Below are 22,195 nucleotides of genomic sequence, written 5' to 3' on the forward strand. Positions count from 1 at the left end.
CCCCCACCCCAGTGCTTACCTATCTGGCAGGATGGCACATCCAGGGTGCCTCCGAGCAGGACTCCCAGGGGGCTGTTCTCATCTAGCTGCTGCTGGGAATGCATCACAGGCCGGCATGTCAGAGCTGACTAGTGCAGCAGCAAGCCTGCCCCCCGACCCCAGAGCCACCCTAGCACCCCAGCCCTGAGCATGGGGCATGTGTCCCAGCAGCTTGGAGGACAGCACTGCCCTCTGGCTCAGACACAGCCACTTTCCCGCAGGCATCGCCGCCATCCCTTCCCAGGCACTTGGAAACGCGCTCACCTCCCTGTCAGGCTCCTGGCCACCGGGGCTGGCTAGTTCCTCCACGTAGTTGGAAGGAAACCACAGCTGCTTTTTGCCCCCATAATCGCCTCTCCACCTGGGAGAGACAAAGGTGCAGCCCCTGTCAGAACAGTCCCCAGTGGCCCCAGGGAGCCACCCCGGAGCTCCTGGGATCTCAGAAGAACACAAACCTAAGGAGGCTCCACATTGGGAAGGGCCCAGCTCCTGGAGCGGCTGTATGGCCCCAGCAGCGTTGGCAGAACCTGGCCCTTCTCACCACACCCCTGTGTGAGCCCTGCTGGCATCGGGCACAGAGGGACACCCATGGCCCTCCAAAAGGGTCTATGTAACAACTTCCGTGGACTGTATTTTGAATGGCTCGTTATAAGCTGATGGGCGGCGGTGGAGTTTACTCCACTGACAGGCAGCCATTTCACAGCGAGGCACTTGTCCAGGCTCATGGGCCCGTCCCTCCCAACCCCCTTCCACCGCCACATTTACTGTGACCTTCCGCTCAATTTCACTCACTTCTTCTCCAGCCCCACGTGCCCCTCCAAAGTAGGAAGGGTTTGAGTGCTGGGGCCAGATGGACAGTCCTAGAGACCAGCGTCCTTTGCTCATCTACAGGACAAGGACAGGACAGCAGCAATGCCCCCTCCTTTGCAACCATCTCCATGACCCTGGCAGACCCCTGGCTTCTCCTTTGAGGCTGCTGGCTTTTGGGACCCAACTGCTAGGATGGGTGCAAGGTCACCAAGCTCATCCTCTGGCATCCACCAGAGGCAGACACAGCAGTCACTCACCAGCCTCCTTCCTGCTTCTCCACGTTCTGGATGATGGCGTTCTTCAAGAAGGTTAGCTCGTCTTCCCGCTGTGCCTTGTAGTCGAACAGGGCCTTGACAGCGCACTGCAAAAACGACAGAGGGCCACCAGGCATGAGGCTGGGCAGCTGACACCAAGGCCAGCATGAGGCCTCCTTCCTTCAAGTGCTCACCTTCCACTTGCCATGGCAGGTATGATCATGGGGTAACAAAGAACCTACGCACAACCACTCCACAAGCAGGGCTCGCTCGCCTAAGGGCACCCACCAAGAGCCAGGATCTAGCAACCATCACAGGACAATGTGCAACCCACTGCTGAGAGTGTGTTACTGGTACCTAGCTGTACCGGTCTATAGAGGCTACACATCTGTTAGGGAACCTGGGTTCCTTAGCTCAAGCTGTAGCAGCTTTTAGCTCTGGAGGACCCTGGTTCTACCCCTGGTGTGCTGGCCAAGATGGCAGCCGTCACAAATGCAAGAGCCATTGATTTTCCCTAGTTTCTCTCTTCCTGGTTTGGGGTTGCATTTTGTTTCTCTGTCATTCCTGTGCCTGGCTGCTAGAGAGGTGAGTAAAGGAAATATAGCTGCCCTGCCCGGCTTGATGGTGCTATTGGACTAAGCAATGACAGATACAGGTCACAGCTTGGCCTTGGTTTTCTACACGGCTTGTTCGCAATTGGACACTTAGTCTCCCTGCACAATCAGATCAGGAGACATCACGTGCAAATGGACATTTACACGGTCAAATGGTCAGACAGGCAGTGGCCCACAACGCACATAACAATGCAGTTTGCACTCAGCCCTTGCAATTGCGCTTTGCAGACGAGACACAAATGATACAAACTCGCACGCAGATTTTAAAAAAAGAAACAAAACAGGAACCCAACGTGTGGTTTGTTTCTTTCCTCTTACTGCTAGGAACCCCATGAAAAGAAATACAGGAGATTCCACTTATTAGCATCCCCCTGGGTTGCCCACAAAAAGTTGCCATTATCTGGCAGTTGCTAATGAGCGGAAGGCAGGTGCATGAGGCAGGAGCCAGGGAAGGAAATGCTGGGAGGTGCCTTTCCTGGCTGCAGCCCTGCCTGCTGGCAGGACAGCAGCAGGAAGGGGGGCACTGGGGGGCCGTTAGGCTGCACCGTACCTCTTCCTGAGCTCTCCAGAGGCAGGGGCTCTGCTAGTCCCAGCACTTCCTTCCCTGCATGCAGTCCCCCAGCAAGGTGCAGCCTGAAGAGCATAGAGAGACCATGCAGTCCTGGCAACTGGGCTGCAGCCCCCTTCCAGCTACTGCCCTGCCATCCAGCCCCTCACCTCCTGTGCAGTCCCTGTGTGCAGGCCGGTTTCAAGGGCTGCAGACAGAGAAGGCGCATTCCAGCAATTCCTTCCCTGTCTGCAGCCAGGGCTTTTCTTAAAAAGAAACAAAGTTGCTAGTAAGCGGCATGCCTGTTGCCAATATTCGAACCCCATTAATAATGAGGTTCCCAGCCAAAATGTTGCCATTAACTGGAAGTTGCTAATATGAACATCAGGACTGTTATGAAGTGGAATCCACAGTATGCAACAACAGCCAGTGGGAGATCATGCCCCTCCAGAAGCTGCCAGCTGGGGGAGTCAGAGCCGATCATTTGAACCCAGGCACCCTGTTCTGATCACCAGGAGAAAAGCAGATTCTGCCCTCTCTTGGGAGCTCGACTGGTGGGGACTGAAGTGCCCTCCCGGAGATCTCAGAGGCAGCCCTCTGAAACACAGGGAGGGCCAAAAGCACTGCAGTCCCCGGAGCCAGCGCTGCCGCCGGGGGCTATTTGATCACATTGCACTTTTGCACGAAGGCTGCAGGACAGATGAAGAGACCCATGAGATGCCATGGGGACGCGCGCTGAGGGAACCACGCTCGGCCGACTTTCTCAGCGATACAACAACAGACCCGACCTTAGAACTGGACCAAACCCACGCACACGCACTCTAGCGACGGGCTGGGACGAAGCCAGGAACACCCCCGCCCTCCCCCTCTCTGAGAGCAACAGAGGGGCCAGGAACCAGGCACAGCAGCACGGACTCCTGTCTAGGCAGCAGGCGTTGGGGATGGAGGAGAAGGAGGTTCCTGACAGCAGGGCAGTGGGTCAGGTCCTCCAAAGTGTCCACACGCAGCCCAGCCTTCCAGCCACCAGAAACTCCTCTTTTCCCCTCAGCAAAGGTCTGGCCTCTGGCAGCGGGGGCAGCCCCAGGGGCAAGCAGAATGGCAGTGATGGGAGATGGGGGGCAGAACTGGGGGTGAGGGGGAGCCCAAGAGCAGAGCTGGATGGTGGGGCAAGCCTGAAAGCCCCAGGGGCAGAGCTGGGCAAGCAGGCCATTAAAATCGACCCGTAAAGACAAACAGCAAGAGAATACCTTGAAGGTTGGCATGGGATTGGCCTCTACGTAGAATCCCGGATGGCGTCCTTCATAAAGGGCTCCATAGTCTGGCTCCTATAAAACAAAAGCACATACGCTGTCACTTGAAACCAAGCATCTGCTGCGGGGAGAACTAGCCCCTTTTCTTGCTGCTACCACGGAAAAGGGCCACAGACGCTAGAGGTGCAGAAGGGCTCTGGCGCGTAGGAAACAGACCCTGTCTAAACTCACGTGCTGACCAGAGGATCTGAGGTGCTGAGCACCCACAAACCTCGCTGAAGCCCACGAGAGCTCTGGGGCTGCACATCAGGCTGTGCGTACCCAAGGTATAGGGTGGGGGGATCCCAGGTCCTCTTGCTAATTTGGCTGTGCAGGAACCACACACTCGCTCAACCTCCGTATGGCCAGAGGCAGGCAAATGGCTCCAGACCAGGCCATCAGAGCCAAGCCCTCGCTCCAGATGGGCTGAGTCCCTTCCTCCCCTGACCCGTTAGCAGGCCTGCCTCACGCTCACCGCCGTCCCAATCTTCTCCAGCGTCTCCTCGTTGATGGGGTACCTCAGCTTCATCTTGCGGTACAGCGGGTGCTTCTCGTAGTAGCTGATCAGATCCACCAGGCTGTCGAACTCGGAGTTGCCCAGGAGCACAGTCTGGCCCTCCTGCAGCACTCGGCAGTGCTTGATCTTCCCTTCCGCCCTGCCAGGCCGAGACGACCGGAAACACTGCTTGGCAAACAGCCAGAGAAACCCCCTTCCCAGGCAGCCACTTGGGAGAATGAGATCCCCAGCCCAACCGTCACCCCTTCCCTCCATGCCTGGGGCCACCCTGACTACCCAGCAGCACTGCTGAGCAGAGAACACTAGCACCAGTAGTGAGGGAAGAGGCGAGCCACCCCAGATCACCCAGGAATCGCTGTGGAGCCAGATGCCCATCTCCCTGAGCAAGGGGAGATCTGAGCGAAGCACTAGAATGGCATATGCAGCACCACCACAGGTCAGAAAAGGGTGACACAAACTCAGGGATGTGTCTAAAGCTTGCAATGAAGCCGAGCCACTATGAAACCCCCTGATAGTTAAAGCATGATCCCACCGATCCTGAAGGCCACACCCGTTAATGAGGCAACACAGGGACAAGAGCCGGAGAACCACCCCCCGACATGGCAGGCAACTGGGGTGAACATCCCCAGAACAGGGCAGCTTCGTGAGCCACCTGTGTCTAAACGCTTCGCCAGCAGGCCTGGTTCTTCTTCCCTGCAAGGTGAGGGTTGAGCAGGAATGGCTATTGGGACAGAGGGAAGGGATTTGGGCCTCCCCTGCTTGGTGCTGCAGAATCCAGTGGCCCAACTGTCTGTATGAACTAGCACAGCTATTAGGGACACAGGGACCCTGACAGCCCTTATCAAATGCAGCGCTTCATCACAGCAAATGCAGAGGAACTACGGTGCAGATCCTCAAAAGACAGTTAGGCACCTGTCTCCCACTGAAATCAATGGGAAGTAGGCACCTAAATATCTCGCAAAAAGAAAAGGAGTACTTGGGGCACCTTAGAGACTAACCAATTTATTTGAGCATAAGCTTTCGTGAGCTGCTGTAGCTCACGAAAGCTCATGCTCAAATAAATTGGTTAGTCTCTAAGGTGCCCCAAGTACTCCTTTTCTTTTTGCGAATACAGACTAACACGGCTGTTACTCTGAAACCTGAATATCTCGGAGGATCTGCATGGGCTCAACTTTCGGCAGGAACGCCTCCCTGACCAGACAAACGGCTCCCTTAATGCAAACTCGCCGGCAATTTAAAGGGGTTTATAGTGCGCTAAGCACGAGCGGGCGAGGATTTCCCCCACACACAGTGACACACCGAGGGAGGGGCGCAAGGAAGGGGCCACACAGAGGAAAAGTGAAGGCGCTTGAGAGAGCAAACAATGCGTCGCGGTGGAGATTCCCAAGCCAAACCCAAAGCAACACAACCCTCTCGTAGCAGCATCAGACCTGAGTGCTGAAGGCCAGGGCATAAACAAAACCTTCCCCATGAGACAGACGGACGGACGCATCCACAAGCGCACAGATGCGCACGCCCACTTTCCAGCCCGGGAGCTTACCGGAACGAGATCGCATAGGAGTTGGGCTCGCTCCTCTTGCGCACTAGGAAGGCTCCGTCCCGTGACACCCTCATCAGCATGTGCTCGGCCTGGGCCCGGGTGAGGTTGGCGTGGTACCACCTTTGGGTAAAGACACCATGACGTGAGTGAGTGCTCGTGTCCCAGACACATCCGACTGAGCCCCAGAATCAATCTAGGGCGAGGTCCCTCTCATGACGCAATGTAACCAAATCCACTGGTGGCGGTTTCTCTGTTCACGTGGGAGCGCGTGACACGGACAGGAGGTGGAGAGAGGGACAGTATCTGTAGTGATTAAGGGCCATCTCACCCCCTCAACAGAGACAGCCTGGGGATGAAAGGAGCACAGAAGTAGGACAGATCGGTCCGGTAACCGTGGCAAGCGGGAGGCATCCTACAAAGCATCATCCCTGCCCTCTACCCCCAAATGCCACATGGCTCAGGGTCAGAAGGGCAGGATAGCAGGCTGCAGATACCACGCAGAGCACTGCCTCATGCTCCAGCACCGGGGGGGGGCACAACAGGGCCAAAGTGAAGTGGAGAGGGGAGCGCGCTAGGAGATCACTGGGCAGCCACGTGGTTAGGAACTCCCCCAGCCCTGCTGCGCTCACTCTTTGCTCTCGTGGGCGTTGGTCTGCGGCACCGGCTCAGTCAGCTTCATCTCGAACTCGTTGCACCTCAGAGGCACCTGCTGGTAATGGGTGATGAGGTCATAGAGGCTGTCGAACACCAGGTTGTCGGTCAGGAAGAACTTGGGGCTGCCGGCATCCTGCCGGGAATGGATGCGGCAATGCTGCACTTTCCCATTGCGCCTGGGTCAGAACAAGGAGAGAGAGAGACGCTTGCTCTTGACTGCCTGCCCCAGCATCCAACCTGAGTGAGGACTCTGGGCAGACAGGGAGAGAGCCATTCCCTAATGCAAACTGATTGGGCAAGATGCCATCATGTGACTGGCTCAAGCTAATCGCTAGCTGGTCATTTCTGTAAGGCTATGGCCCAGCTAAACTGGACACCAGCAGTAAAGAAATCTAGGATGCATGGCCCCCCTTGGTCCAGGGATTACATTAAACAGGACAAAGGCGTGATCAATGTACACCCATACCAAAGAGGTCAGCAGCACACGGAAGAGGAAATCCAACATGCTTAAAGACATAAGCCGATGGCTTACTACCTGAGTTAGGAAGGATCATCTTCTAGGGCACGTTATTCATAATTGTAATTTATGTATCGCACAGGCCAAAGATCTGCCTCACCATAATTCCTAGTGCAGATCTTTCAGAAAAACGTCCAGTTTGATTTAAAAATTGCCAGTGATGGAGAATCTACCACCACCCTTGGTAAACTGTTTCAAGTGGTTAGTTACTCTCACTGTTAAAAACTTACACCTTATTTCCAGTCTGAATTTGTCTAGCTTCAACTTCCAGATAGTGGATCGTGTTAGACCTTCCTCTGCTAGACTGGAGAATCCATTATTAAATGCCTGCTCCCCAAGTAGGTACTTCAAGACTGTGATCAAGTCACCTCTTAACCTTCCTTGTCAAGGTAAGCAGATTGAGCTCCTGGAGTCGCTCACTATAAGGCATGTTTTCGAATCCTCTAATAATTCTCAGGGCTCTTTTCTGAACCCTCTCCAATTTATCAACATCCTTCTTGAATTGTGGACACCAGAATGGACACAGTATTCCAGAAGGAGTTGTACCAGTGCCAAATACAGAGACAAAATAACCACAAGTTCTACTCTGGATTTCCATTTTTGCATCCCAGGTAGAGAAACTGAGGCCCTGAGAAGTCAAGTAACTTGCTTCAGGTTACACTGCACATCAGTGGCAGAGAAGGAATTGAACCCAGGAATCTTGACACAGAAGTTAGAGGTACTGATAAGGGATCACGGATTAAGGCTACTTCAGAGCTGGTGAAAGGGGCTGCAAATCCTTACCAGAAAGAGAGGGTGTAGTCTCCTACGAAGGTTTCACTCTCTCGTACTAGGAAAGACCCGTCAGGGGCACCTGTCTCTATGCAGTACTCCATCAGCAGCCTCTCTGCTATGTGGCGCCCATCACGCCCGGCCCCCAGCTTGCCATGAAACCACTTCTCAGTAGAGTGAAGTTCAGTGCTGTTGCTCACCTGGCAGGGGGCAGAGATACATCTCCCACTTCACTGAGCACCAGCACTTCAGCTGAGCCCACTGTGGAAGGGGCCTGCTGTTCTCAGAGGCAGAGGGCCTTCAGCTATGGACCATGAGTGTTTGAACTCCCTTCCCCTTCCTACTAAAATAAATCCCTTGGGACTCCAGTTATTTACATCCATTACTGTTCAGCATAGAATGTCCCAGGGCCTAGACCATCCCCAGGGTTGCATAAACGTCATTAACCCCATTGTACAGATAGGGAAACTGAGGCACAGAGGGGTAAAGCAATAGCCTGATTTTCAGAGGTTCTGAGCACTGCTGAAATCAATGCTCAGATCAGCTTCTCAGACAATCAGGCCACTTAGTATACGCAAGGCCCTGAGAAAATCAAGGACTTTTTTTTGGGGGGGGGGGGGGGGGGGGAGGGAGGGGAGAAATTCATGGTAGCATCATGGGTAAAGCAGTCAATTTCACAGAACTTGCACAGCCCCTGAGTCGCCCCCGCACTGCTGCGATATTTCCAACAGTGGGGATGCAGAAGCGGGCATCTGATCTCTTGCTTGGTGTTGTTCAGAGCACGGGGCAGTGTCATGTTGGAGCAGCAGTGTCGGCGTGGGCGGGCTCCAGGGCTGGGTTTTTCCGAGGCACAGTAGCCTGCACTGCTGCAGCGTGGAACGAAGGCTACGAGCTGCACCGAGCGTGAGATCGGCACGTGTGGATGCCTGCCGAGGCCACGGCTGCTTGTGTGCCAAGCGGCGGTGGTTGCACTGGCAACTGTGCCTCTCGTGAAACCAACCGCTGAGTCCTCCCTTGCACAGCTACTCCGACATGACGCTGCCACTACGCGCCGCACCGAGCACGAGACCGGGCTGTGTGGCTGCCTGCTTCCGCTTCCACTTCCCTGCTGCCGGAAAAGTCACGGTATTGGGCTAATTTCACGACTTCTGGGCAGTCCATGAAATGGAGGTTTTCAAGGGGCTCTGAGCATAGGCAACCCCTTTGAAAGCATCTCCCTCACCTCCTTTGGTTCCTCTTCATCCTCATTTCCCTGGTGGCCGGTTGTCTCCTCAGAGTAATAGATCTTGCTGCTGGTCAGGACAAAGTAGTGCGGATTCCATTCCTGTAGGGAAAGAGAAAGATCTGTACAGGGAATTCATCCAAACAGCACCCAGCAGACCTTATACCTTTGGATGGATTTTCAGCCCTGTGGTTGGTGGGGTTGGGGGGTAGCGAGGGAAGGTGATTGGTGAATTTTAAGGCTCATGTAAGACAATGATCAATGGCACTGATAAAAGGTACAAGCCAGACAAGCTTCCAAGACACCACCAGCTCAACTACACCCTGCTAATTCAGCTCAAGAGATACTCTTGAGCAACAACAGCATCAACGCGTGGGTAGCTTGGTGATGCAAACTGATGCTCATGCGGGATCAGACTGAGAACTCCCCAGCACACTTTAACGGGATACGGTCAACTGGAAATCTAGTTAAAAAACCAACGTTCAGAGTAGATTCAGGTTCCACACTAGACCCGGAGTCACCCAGGCAATTCCTGTTGTTTCACCCTTGCACTTCCCTCCTTTTCAAAACATGCGTGTGAAAGATCTATACAAAAAACCAGGGAAACTGACTGGAGAAAAGGCCGTCAAAAGCACACAGTAAAACTGAAACAACAGAAGTGCTCAGACCCATAAGAATCAGGCTGTTTAGTCAGGTTCCTGAATATGGATTTAGATGCACCCAGGTCTGAAAATTCTGGACTTAATTTATAACTCACTGCAGTAATGGAACCTGATCTATTAAATGAGGCACATTCAGTGTCACATAATCAGAGGAGTGAGAAAACCCCTAAGTAATTTTCACATCCCCCTTCCCAGGCAGGATGGTTCCCTACCATGCACATGCTAATGATTTTCCCAGCAGAGTTATTGTTAGTTTACAAGCTCAGATTGGCTGAATCATCCCCAGCAAACAATCTCTAAGTAACCTGAAGGAAGTGGATGAGGTGGCAGCCGCAGAAAGAAACATACATGATTGATGGGATCTTCCAGGTAGAGGATCCCGTTCTTTATGGAGTTGCTGATATCGTTCTCCGAATACATTACAGATGTTGGCAACTCTTCATAAGCACTACCCTCCGCCAGCTTCTTGTGCTGCAGAATGAGACACTCGGATCAAATACCCTAGAGGAAGCAGCGGCCCCAGAAGAGACCATGTTCACCTGTTTATGCCCCGATCTGAGCGACCTTAATGTTCTTCAGCTCTATTGCCAGGGGTACCCTCTAGATCAGAGGTGGGAAAACTATGGCCCGTGGGCCACATCCGGCCTGCAGGACCGTCCTGCCTAGCCCCTGAGCTCCCGGCCCCTCCCACACTGTCCCCCTCCCCTGCAGCCTCAGCGTGACGCGACACCAGCGCTCTGGCTCACTGCTCCTGCCAGGCAGCATGGCTGGCTCTGGCCAGGTGACGAGGCTTTGCTGCTCTGAGCAGCATGGTAAGGGGGGGGGGTAATGATAAGGGGCAACGGGTCCTGGGGGGCAGTCAGGGGACAGGGAGCAGGGGGCGGTTGGATGGGGGAGGTTCTGGGAAGGGGGGCAGTCAGGGGAGAGGAGGCATTGGATAGGGGTGGGGGTGTGGATAGGGTTCAGGGCAGTCAGGGAACAGGGAGCAGTGGGGGTTGGATAGGGGGTGGGGTCCTGGGGGGCAGTTAGGGGCGGGGGTGTGGATAGGGGTCAGGGCAGTCAGGGGTCGGGGCGGTTGGATAAGGGGTGGGGTCCCCGGGGTGGTTAGGGGCTGGGGTCCCGGGAGGGCGTGGTCAGGGGACAAGGAGCGTTGGATGGCTCGGAGGTTCTGGGGGGGGCGGGAACCAGGCTCTTTGGCGGGGCACAGGCTTCCCTACCCAGCCCGCCATACAGTTTCGCAATGCCGATGTGGCCCTTGGGCCAAAAAGTTTGCTCACCCCTGCTCTAGATCATAATTATGGATAAAAGATCTCCCTCCACGCTGCAGAGAAGGGTCAAGAAATTCAGTGATGTCAAAAACCCCACTGGGCACTTTGTACTGCGGTGGTGCCAAGGAGACTCAGTCATAGACCAGAACTCCATTATGCTAGGGGCTCCACAAACACATAGCAAAACCAGGCCTTGTCCCTAAGAGTTTCCAATCTCAGTCCCTACCAGATGTATGGTGGCTCTGGGAAGAGTCCTTTAGAATTTATTATAGAGATTATGTGACAGTACCATCTTGGCCAACATGCCAGGGATTGAACCAGAGACCCTCCAGACCTTAAAACATGAGCTGGCCACAGCCAGTTCTAAAGCTCTGTAGATTCCTCTGTGGCTTTGCACCCCGGGAGATCTGTAACACACACTCACCAGTGGGTTAGAATTAAACCACTGAGGTTCTAAAGAAATGACTCCAAAAAACTACAGAAGGAGATTCTGTCTGGAGGTTGCTTGAATTTCAGAGCAGGGATCTGAATTCCCTAATTCAGTCCCACAGGATATTTAAAAACAACAATCTCTATCCATTTCCCGGGTGGCCTCCAGGGGGCAATAAGATAGAGGAGTTAGAGGCTCTCCCCAATTCTGTTTAGTTTTCAGTTTCATGCCCCCTCCCCACCTTAGAGCATCCTGCATTTCCAGCGGAGTAGAAAGCATTCTCTGCCAGCGCAAGGTGCCATGGTAACCAGACAGTGAAGCAGATCAAGGAGACCCACGGTACAAATACCAGATCATTGGAGACAAGGGGGGAAAAAAACTCCTGAATCCAAAGCACCCTGAACTTTGGGGAAATTAGTATCTGGATCCAGATTGGTTTTTCCTAGAGGCGCTAGAAAAGATCCAATCTAATCCAACCTTCTCGGGAAATGGGCCCAAATAAAATCAACATGCACTGTCCCTTTAAGGTTCAAATCACTGATGAGCCCTTCCAATGCCTAGGTAAGCGTGCCTTTGATCCCACCTCCACCCCCTACTTTCCTTTGCATTTGAGATACCAGCCACAAGGGAAATTTTACCTTAATGAGAATCTTCCTCTTCAGCTGGTTCGGAGAGGGGAGCCCGTCAGCAGATATATCCACCGGCTTGGTCAAGAGCATGTCCCCAAAAACCTTCTTAAAATTCTGAGCCATGTTCCTCTGCTGTGCAATACTGCAATGATCTTCAATGGACAGGATGACGGGATATCTGGTAGGTGGAAAAGCAGGAGGGAACAAAGGGGTTAAATAACAGAGTGGTGACTAGGGGACAGTCAACATTCTGTAACTGCATGCATTAACTACTAGCACCAACTTGCAGGAATTTCCCAGTTGCCAACTAGACAACTCTACAAGTTACTCTCCACACAGTCTGGTTTCAGCTTCCTTTTCATCCCCTGGACATTATAGATTTCACTCTAATCCCCACCAAGATGAACAGAAGTTTTCTGCCCCTTGGCCCAGTAGAGTCCGTCTGTACGCTGCAATTCAGGACTGGGCTGAGAGCGGGAACAGAGACACCTCCCAAAAAACTGCAGGATGCCGCCCAGTTGAGTTTAAGCTAACAAAAATTTTCCTCCCCACCAACACAGAGAAGGACAATGACTTTCATGTAGGAACCAAACAGACTACAAATATGGTGAATGTATTTATAATACACAACACAAGCAGACACTTTGGTGCCTCCTGCTGACCATGGCCCTCTTGTGGAGAAACAATCACATCTGTGCCATTGGTAGGACAGGAGCCCATAGTCAGAGTTGTTGCTGTACCAGTTTAGCAAGAAGAACTTCAGTGTCTGATCATTGGTGTACGGTCCATGTGTGCACGAGGGTCACATAAAAACCATCACGGAAAAAAGTTGTACATGATGAGTACAAAGGGGAAAATAAGCCCTTGGCTGCAACATCAGAGGACACTAACTAAGGTTATAAGCATCACTTGTCCCAGAAAATCCCAGGCTACCAGAGAAATTACATTTAGTCCCTGCACAGTGGACACATTCATCTGCAGGGATCCTAGTTTTCAGTGATAAAAAAACAAAATTCTCCAATAAAAACCATAAAACTCCGCATTTTTCCACAATTAAAAATGTAACTCTAAACTTTAGTTTCCTTAGCCACAATATACATAGGTATCAGTTGAACACAACATTTTATTGATATGTTTACAACTTTTAAGCAAGTTCGAAGTCTACCAGTGCCATCAATCATTATAATAAAATACAATTAATACAACGATCCAGACACAGTGCATTGTTTCTTTACTGCTATTAGTGGCCCTGCTCTTTCAGCATCTTGTTTTCATTTCTTTTCATTCAGTTTATGTTTCCTGCTTTCCAGGTGCTCTACAACTGTCTGCCTTCTAATGTAATCTACAGCCTTGCTACATGCAGGAGGGTGCATGCAGGAGGGTGCAGGAGGGGTGCAGGGTGCGGCAGGGGGTTGGGGTGTGGGGTGCAGGAGGGGTGCAGGGTGCAGGAGAGGGCTCAGAGCATGGGGTTGGGGTGCAGGAGGGGTTCAGACTCTGCGGTGGCACCAGCGCACACCAGGGCCAGGGCAGGCTCCCTGCCTGCCCTGGCCCCTGCGCCGCTCCGCTCCAGGAAGGGGCTGGAACCATATCCCTGCGGCCCGGCAGGGGCGGGAAGGGCACAGGGCTCTGTGTGCTGTGTTGCCGCTCCTCCAGGTACCTCCCCCAAAGCTCCCATTGGCCACGGTTCCCCGTTCCCAGCCAATGGGAGATGCAGGGGGCAGTGCCTGGAAGCCATGGCAACGCATGAAGCCTTCTGCCCCCCATCCCTCCCCGGGCCGCAGGGACATAGTTGTGCTGGCCACTTCCGGGAGCGGCGTGGGGCTTGCAGGGCCACAGGGGGCAATCCCATGGGCCGGATGCGGCCCGTGGGCTCTAGTTTGCCCACCCCTGGCCTGGAGGTAGGCTGGGGGTGGGCTACTTGGCGGGCCGCATGCTTGAGACCCTGATTTAGTCAATGGTTAATATATGTTTTTACTCTTTCACAAAATGAAAAAACTAAAAAGAGTCTCTGTAAAAACGCAAATTCTGTGCTTTTCTGTGTTTTTCCATGGCAAATGGATTTCTAGGAGCCCTGTTTATCAGCAAGGACACTAGTCAGACTTATCAAGTAGAGTCAGCAAGTTCAAACCTAGAGAGAAGTTAGGCCCTACATTTTCAGAAGTGTTACTAATTCTAGGTGCTCAGTTAACACTCCCCCGCCAGATTTAGAGCATGCCAAGCACTTATAAATCCTACGGACTTCAGCCAGAGCTGGGGGCTCACAGCTCCTCTGAGTACCTGGACCAAAAGTGTCTCCAGTTGGGCACCCAAAGTTAACTGACAATTGAAAATTGAGGCATAAATACCATGCTCAGCATCACAAAGTGATCCCATGAGAGAGCCAGGGACAGAACTCCCAAGACGTTGACCAAATGAGGACATTCTTTACGGGTGAAATCACCCCTGTGCAGTGGGGGCAACAGTGCTTAATTTGTGCCAGGGCTTGCCAGGGCTGAGCCTTAGCATCTCTAGGCTTGGCACATCAGTTATGAAAGTAAAAAAATTGCTTGAGCCCCAGCACCTAACAAATTAAACACATTGGGGGGGTGGGGGGGAAGGAGGAGCAAAAGGCCTGCATGGGTCACTTCACGCTCACTTAACCCTGCTTGGAGGCTTCAGGTGTGTCCTTTGCACAAACATGAGTTTCACCCTAGTTGAATCAGGATCAGACCCATGAAGATTCTGCCTTTTGTACACCTGTTCTACTTACTCAGAGGTCATGAAGGCATGTTCCTTGATGGTCATCAAGACGTCAGAGAATTTGATTTTGGTGGTTAAGGTGTGTCCATGGTAAATCACGGGCATCCCATCAGGGCCATCCCAGCAATCCACTAAAACAGAACCCAATGGGAAACTTAACCAAACTCAGTGATGCAAACAAGACGTCAGCGCAAAACGGGTCAAACCAAGCTAGCTCTGCAGGGGAATCAATGTTGGATGGGAAAAGGAGAGAGGTGAAAATCAAGGATCTTTCTGAGAAAACAATGACTTTAACAAGTACAAGACGGTTCAACAAACAAAATCTCCTTAACCCTTTCAGTGCGAGGGCACATGCAACCATAGCATTATGCCGGGTATTGCAAGAGTGTCAAAATGCAGCATGCCAGGACAATAACAGTGCTAACAGCATTTCAGTGGCACCTTCCATGCAAAGATCTCATAGCTCTCTATCTACTTCCATGGACTGAGTCTCCTAACAACCAAGAAAGTGAATCTCTTCATCTTACAGATGGGGAAACTGAGGCATGGAGCCATGATGTGACTTGCCCCCACTCACACAGCCAGTCAGTGTCGGAGGGAGATTAGACTTCAGGTCACCTGATGGAGCTGCTTGAAATTTTTCGACTGAAGATCTTTGAGTTAAAAATGGTTTGGTTGAAATCAAAATATATTCTATAAAAACAAATGTAATTTTCACTAAATGTTCGATTTGCTGACAATCAAGATCCTCACTGAAAACAGTTTCATTGAGAAAAAAAATTTCAATTAAAAGAAAAATGCGGAATTTTCTGTGACAAATTCCAAAAGAAACAGCTTCGTTAACATTTGTTGTGAAAATACAATTGGGTTTTTTAAAATGAACTCTGCCTCCCACTCCCCTGTTCTAACCACTGCAGCAGGCTGCCTTCTGGAATACAGCATAAGCATGTGAAGAGATGGCAGGCCAGACTGGTAAAGGCAGGGAGGGAGGTGCCTAACTCCCACTGACTGCCAAAGGGAGTTAGGAGCCTATATGCCTTTAAAAATCTGCCCCAGAGTGCCAGGCTGTGGCATTAGGACAAGGTTCAGGTGGGTGGTAGCTCTATCCCCACTGTTGCTATTTGGTCCCAGGAAAGAGGGGTGGGCTGCGACCCACAGGCCAGGCATGGCATAGAGCAGAATAGAAAGATGGGGCCATGCCTGCCAAAAACGGCCCACGGGACAGCCCCGAGGGCACACACTTTCTAAAGGCGCTGGCTCACTCGCAGCACAGCAGGCCCCATTTCACAAAAAGAACCAAGGGCCTCAGATGAGGGCAGCACAAAATTCATGGCCAGTGCTGAAAAACAGGAGCCAGCCCCTGCTAGGTACTCACACTCAATGCAGCGGCATCCCATACGCAGGCAGCGCGCGTAGGCTTCCAAGGAGGACTCACTGGAGAACTGATCCCCCGTCAGGTACCTTCCACGCAAAAGAAACACGCCATCAAAATAAAGTAATTCACCACGGAAGAGAACACGGAGAGCTCTGCATGGGACATCACGGGAGTGAGCAGGACCGGTGTCAAGCCACAACCTGGCTTTGTGCTGCTAGAATACGACAGAGACACTGTCCTCCTCTTCTACCCATCCCGTCTCTCGTGCTACCCACAGGAATGGTTCCGATCTACCCACCCTCAGTCCCGCTGGGCTGCAAACTCAATCTGCAGAGCTGTGCCCTTTCCTGCTGATGGCACCTGTGACTGAACAGACGGGGAAGCAAACCCAAGCTGCCTTCCGCTCCGTGAGCCACACAAAGCACCATCAGCATTTGCCAGCAGGAGGACGTTCCGTTTCCATGGTTCTAAGAGGGTTTTCCACACAGCAGCATTTCAAGCAGTCGATCTCACCCTTGCAGGCTTTTTCTTATAACCCATTGGAGAGGCGGGGGAGGTCGATAATGCGGATGGTAAATAAAGCAATAGGACGACAGCCCATGCTCTCAGACTGCAGCCAGCGCAGAGGTGCTCCTGCCCATGCACAGAACGAAACACCACCGGAATCTAGCAGTGGGGAGGCCTGGAGTATTGGGGAGGTGTCTCTGATGAACAGGGCCACAGACTGAAACACCCAGGGAATCGTCATGCCACAGGAGTTGGCACAAAAGGGAGAATTTCAGTACTGCGTAATGGAGCGGGAGGCCTGCAAGGATGGACGCATGAGGGCTGGGGAGAGACACCTCTCCCCCGTCCTTACGTGTTATGTGAGGAGGAGATCCAGTAATGGGAGAGGGGGTTGTTCATGTTCTCTGCGCACACTGCGTCCAGCTGCGAGTTCCAGATGCTGTTCTCTTTGGAGAAGAGGAAGGTGAGAATCTGCCCAAGAAGGAACAAAAAGACGTCAAAGGACAATGAGGATTTTACTTCATGGCTTGTAACTGACGCAGATGCAGACGCAAACCAGATCATCCCCACCCTCAGCCCACGCAGTCACAAGGGCCGGGACAGTTCCCAATGCAGTGCAGGCCATACCTGGCCCCAGTGAAGCCAATGGCAGTCTGCCCATTGACTCCAGTGGCAGCAAAGTGATAAAGGGCCTGGTCTAACCCCAGTGAAATTAATGGGCAGACGGGGATGGGAGTTGATTGTTTAAGGTCTCAGTGCTGCGGGACTTTAAACATATCTACACACAGCAAGGGACATGACACCTTATTTAATCTCTGTCAACTAATAGACTATATTATGTGGCATGATTATTATTAATAATCACCAAATAATTCAATTAAACAAATAATTCTCTACCCCAAGGGGTCTTCCTAACCTTGCAAGGTCAACACAACCAGACAGAGCCCCATGGAGCATTCTGGTGGGGAGTTCAAATGCCCATTGTTTGGTCCCAATCACAGGGAACTGGGGCATTTAAATTCTCTCATGCAACATGGTGACAATCGAGTGCTAACTATTCATCGGGATGACCACATACAGCAGTGCTATGTAAGAGAAACTCAGACCCTTCAAGCAGCATTACACATGATAAAGGTTAGGGCACACTCCCTATGAAGAACACTAGATCAACTGACTGAGCTGCCCCATACCTTATTCTGAGTCCCCCTCAACCCCATTTTTAATACCAATAGCTTCCTCGGAGCCTCACCTCATCCAGAGAGAAATAAGGCTCTTCAATCTCTCTCAGTGGGTCTCTCAGAAAGTTAAACATGAACTCCTGAACCTGGAGGGTGTCTGTAGCCCAGAGTTCCTGCAAACACAGGGACGGGGAGGAAGAGTTTTGCTTTGTGTGAAATGAACATTTTCAGAAGCTTCCATTTAAAAAGCACATTGAGTTCATTTAATTTGCTGATTTAAATTAAAAAGGGGTCTCAAAGGAAAAGGATCCAGGACTGGGAATTGAATTGTTAATACGAATCAAGTAAACTAATAGCGAACTCAACCCAAGTAACTCTGCCCATTGTTAATTAGATCTTATGATTTTTATGATTTCAGATATATTCCTCTCTGCTCATGCTGTCCTCTGCTACTGAAAAACGCTCCCCACCCAGACAGACCCAGGTTGTGGAGGGAGGTGCCAGGCAACAGAAGCCAACCTGGCTCCTTTTTGTCAGTTTCTCTCCTGGCACATCAGCATCTTTCATTAGGTCAGCCAGGAAGGCACACACGGGGTTGCTGCAAGGGGGGAGCTCCATGCTATGAAATATTCAGTATTCTCACTGGAGTTACAACCTGCATCAACAATGCCGGTACATGGCTACTGCAGTCAGCTAGGTTCTCCAGTGTGTGCTCTAATTGCCAGGGCCCCTGAGCATGAAGTCTAATTTGCACGATTGCATTAATGAGGGCAATAGTACAGTGGTGGGTGCCACTTATGAACCTAAATAGAGAGAGGCTGCACAGTCTGCAAAATACACAGCACATGCGTTAGCTTTCTGCTTTAGAAGATGCACTTTAAAAAGAAAAGTCAGCGATAAAAATCAATCGTCTGTCAGACTCTGCTGGCCGTCACAACCACTCTCCTGAGCAGACAGGCAGAGACAAGCACTGCTTCTGCTACCTTAACCCTTTGGACTGATCTAACAGTCATGATCTAAGGGACCAGACCAAACTCTCTTCTCCCCACCCCACCTCCATTACGGAACCTCCATGTTCCCCAAGTATTTGACTAGGATCTGCCCCCACTACTTTCCCCTGTTCCCAGACCAGGATGGCCAGATGAGATGCCTTCTTAAGATGGTCAGTGCTCTTCCTTAATCAGCCTGCCGTTCCTGACAGGAAGCATTGTGCTCCCAGAAGCCTCAGTGGCAGAGCGCGCCATTACCCGAGCACTCAGCACTACCAGATCAGAGTCATCCTTTGGACACTGGCTCCCTATAGATTGCCCGTATCAGGGGAGAGTGGAGTCCCCTTTCTCCTCTCTTGCTTGACCTTTGGGGAGCTCACCATCTGATACTCCAGTAAGAACTTCTGGAACTCCAGCAGGGACACCTTGGAGTGCTCAAGTCTCTCCCCACACCTGGGGGGGAAGGACACAGAGAGAATCCATAATCAGTGATCTCATTGCTTTGCTGAATGGTCTCTGGGATCCATCAGAGGCGGGAAGCCATTATAGATCAGGATGGCACATGCAAGTAACACACAACATCCCGCAGAGAGCAACACAGCAAACCCCACTGCCACCCCAGCACCAAGAAGAGAGAAACTTTTGTGGTGCACACACACAACAGAATCATGTCAGGAAACAAAGAGACAAGCGCTCCTCTCCCCAGCTTGAGCCACCTGCGCCTGGACACTGCATTTGCCTGGGGCACCATGTTACAAGCAATACAGCACCAAGAGAGTGGCAGGCCAGAGAAGAGCAACAAAATTAATCAAGGAGCTAGCGGGCTTGACTTGTAAGAAAAGATTAAAAGAGCACGGCTAAGGGATAACTAAGGACAAGGCATGGTAACAGCCTACAAACAGATGAAGGATATAAACATCAAGGAGGGAGAGGAACTGTTAGAGAGGCGGGGGGCAGAACGAGGGGTGATGTGATAAAGTCAAGAAAAATGTTGGCTCACTGTCAAGAACTTCCTCTGAGTGAAACATACTAGAGGCATCAGGACAGTACGTAGGACTAGCAGAACTAGACTAGACAAGACGCTAGAAATCCTGCACTGGCTTCTAGGACAGTGACTCACTGAGCTGGTAGGTTTTTCCACCTCCAGCTTCCACAATTGCATTGAACTTCTGCTTAGCCACAGCACATGGGCAAGTGAGGGCATGGTTTGCCAATGTACCTCGAGCACCATCTGGATGGGATGACCTCTAAGGGTCAGAGGGGCTTTAGTTACCAATGGCTAAGCCCCTTCGTTTTCAGTTTAAACCGATTTTGACCGAAAAATTCCCGGGTTTTACAAAAAGTATTATTCATTTTTTTCTGATTTTCACCCTACTTTTGTATCGTCCAAATATACATAAAATAACGTGTTTTATTAGGAAAATACAATACATTACATGAACTATAGGTATTACAATAATACATTAGTCTGTGTGTATGATGCAAAGCTGCCTGTTGAAGTAAGGCTGTGTATTAGTCTAGAAGATACACACACTCAACAAACAGGCAGGCATGCAAGCTCTGAAGTGTGTGCCAGTCTGAACGTGCCGATGAATCTCACGCCCACCACGTACACATTTCAAGCTGTTAGCAGATAACGGTTTAAAGTTTTGACACGCTAAAATGTGAGGAAAATGAAAATCTGTCTCTGGAAAATGAAAATCTGTCTCAGACTACGTGTCAGAACACAAGGAAGTATTCAAAAGTTAAAAAAAACAAAACCAGGAGAAAAGGACGAAGTTGAGTGTTTATGCTGCAAATGGTGAGGCCCAATTATTAAGTGTAAATATTTATAGGCTAATAGTTCTAAGTCTACAACAGTAAACTGGTCATTCAAAGGAAAAGTTCTATTTGGGGATTAGAGAGATATTGTTTTCTTAAACACAGAGGTGGCATTGTGTTTTGAGTTCTGTTTTAGTTCTGCAGCAAACCACATTGAATTCCACTCATCAAAGCATTAATCTACTGAATATTTCTTCCCCCAGTCCTTCCATCCACCAAAATAAACCCTGATATTTACCCAGAAAAATTGACAGTTTTTTGCACTGATTTTCACCTGTTTTAGTTGTTGTGGTAATAAACACTGACAAATTCCCAGGAAAAATTAAATAAAATAAAAACTGAAAACAAAGGGCCTTACCAATGGCCCACACAGTCCTTGGCCTCTCTGATGAGACTGTCAACATTGCAGCTGGTTAGCATCAATTGTGGGGACAGCTTTTGAGATGTGGGCAGTTGTCCCCTAGGAACTGGATCAAGACCAAACTTAGTTCACACAGACCAAACAAACAGCCGTCAGAGGGTGACAACTTTTGGTTGCTAGTGACCTGGGCTGGATTGTCTCTGGTGAGCTAGAGGCGAGAGTCTCCAATACACACCTCCTGACCCCAGTGGTTCCACAACAGAGATGCTGGTTTAGAACATGCGTAAGCATGAGCAGAATCCTCTCTGATGAGCAAGGTGCGCACAGGACGGCTCATGCTCCCACACAACTGCCAACACCCATGCACACTGAAAGTGTAAAGAAATAGCCTTCCACCCCCCATGCCCAAAGTGAGAGTGGCATTTACCTTTCCAGGAACGGGAGCTCCATCTGCAACAGAAGAAACACACACGTCAACTTCTTTACAAGACTAGACCTCAAATGCAGCAGGGCTAATACTGTGGGTACGTGCATGGCCCTGGAACCTGGGATCCTTTGCTGACCTTCACCAGTTGAATTCGGGTCCACGGTGCTTCAGAGGAAAGCCTGCGCTAAGCAGAGCTACTCAAGGTGAAAAGGTCTGTCTCTCCTTCTGCACATACAGGCTCCCTCCTGTACTAGGCGCACGCCCCTGTCAATTAGGCAGACATCCCAAAGTTCCCGGGACAATCTCACCATTAGCACAGAGTAACTGGGCTTGTTCACTGCTGTCCTGCGCCTTGTGCCATCATTTACACCAGTACAAAGTGAGTCAGTGGAGAATTTGGGTTTAGGAGCATTTTACATTCTCTTTGATCCAGGCCTGAAACACAAGGGGCAAATTGGTGGGGAACCAGCCCCGCTGCGTGTTGATGACTGGAGTAAGAGGGCAGGGGCTCAGCCTACCTTTGACAGGCTCCACAAGGACAAGGAGCCTACATGCATCCGACGAAGTGGGTATTCACCCACAAAAGCTTATACTCCAATGCTGTTAGTCTAGAAGGTGCCACAGGACTCTTTGCCACTTTTACAGATCCAGACTAACACGGCTACCCCTCTGATAAAGGACAAGGAGGCAATTCAGGTTCACCTGGGATTAATTAACTCACTGAGAAACGGGGAGGCAATTACTTAGACAGGAAAGTGCCTGGGCCTGATAAATGGCAGCTTCTCCCAGTCAAGGTGAGCTAGAGACCAGGGGCTCCTGGGGAGAGGAACAATTCTCCACAATACAGAAGGAAAGCTCCCAAGGGGAGAGCTTCTCCGGGGAGCCTGGGGAGGAGGCTCACCGGGAAAGGAATCATGATGCTAGGTGGGAGAGGCTCCGAAAGGGAAGTGCTACGAATGCCGTGTGTTGGCGGAACCTGCCCATGGAAGCACTTCACCAGTGAGCAACAGAAGTCCTAGATCTTAGGGATTACAG

At 51.2% G+C, this 22,195-nt stretch overlaps 1 protein-coding gene across 6 annotated transcripts in view; it reads right to left on the minus strand.

Annotated features, from left to right (window-relative positions):
- PLCG1 (phospholipase C gamma 1) overlaps nt 1–22,195 on the minus strand; it is a 94,764-nt gene that overhangs the window by 13,392 nt on the left and 59,177 nt on the right. For 4 of the 6 annotated variants that reach the window (XM_073309727.1, XM_073309729.1, XM_073309726.1 and 1 more), the window contains 17 exons: nt 21,161–21,183; nt 18,932–19,004; nt 17,634–17,735; nt 16,737–16,855; nt 15,878–15,963; nt 14,513–14,633; nt 11,773–11,941; nt 9,785–9,907; nt 8,775–8,876; nt 7,565–7,752; nt 6,240–6,440; nt 5,611–5,730; nt 4,029–4,209; nt 3,512–3,589; nt 1,107–1,210; nt 304–400; nt 20–92 (listed from right to left, as the gene is read on the minus strand). In XM_073309727.1, the coding sequence (XP_073165828.1) occupies nt 20–92; nt 304–400; nt 1,107–1,210; nt 3,512–3,589; nt 4,029–4,209; nt 5,611–5,730; nt 6,240–6,440; nt 7,565–7,752; nt 8,775–8,876; nt 9,785–9,907; nt 11,773–11,941; nt 14,513–14,633; nt 15,878–15,963; nt 16,737–16,855; nt 17,634–17,735; nt 18,932–19,004; nt 21,161–21,183 (1,960 nt within the window). The remainder of the gene's footprint in view (nt 1–19; nt 93–303; nt 401–1,106; nt 1,211–3,511; nt 3,590–4,028; nt 4,210–5,610; nt 5,731–6,239; nt 6,441–7,564; nt 7,753–8,774; nt 8,877–9,784; nt 9,908–11,772; nt 11,942–14,512; nt 14,634–15,877; nt 15,964–16,736; nt 16,856–17,633; nt 17,736–18,931; nt 19,005–21,160; nt 21,184–22,195) is intronic. The other 2 variants (XM_073309730.1, XM_073309728.1) reach the window with 1 other exon arrangement.

Source organism: Lepidochelys kempii, chromosome 13 (assembly GCF_965140265.1).
Source record: "Lepidochelys kempii isolate rLepKem1 chromosome 13, rLepKem1.hap2, whole genome shotgun sequence".
Lineage (NCBI taxonomy): Eukaryota > Metazoa > Chordata > Testudines > Cheloniidae > Lepidochelys > Lepidochelys kempii.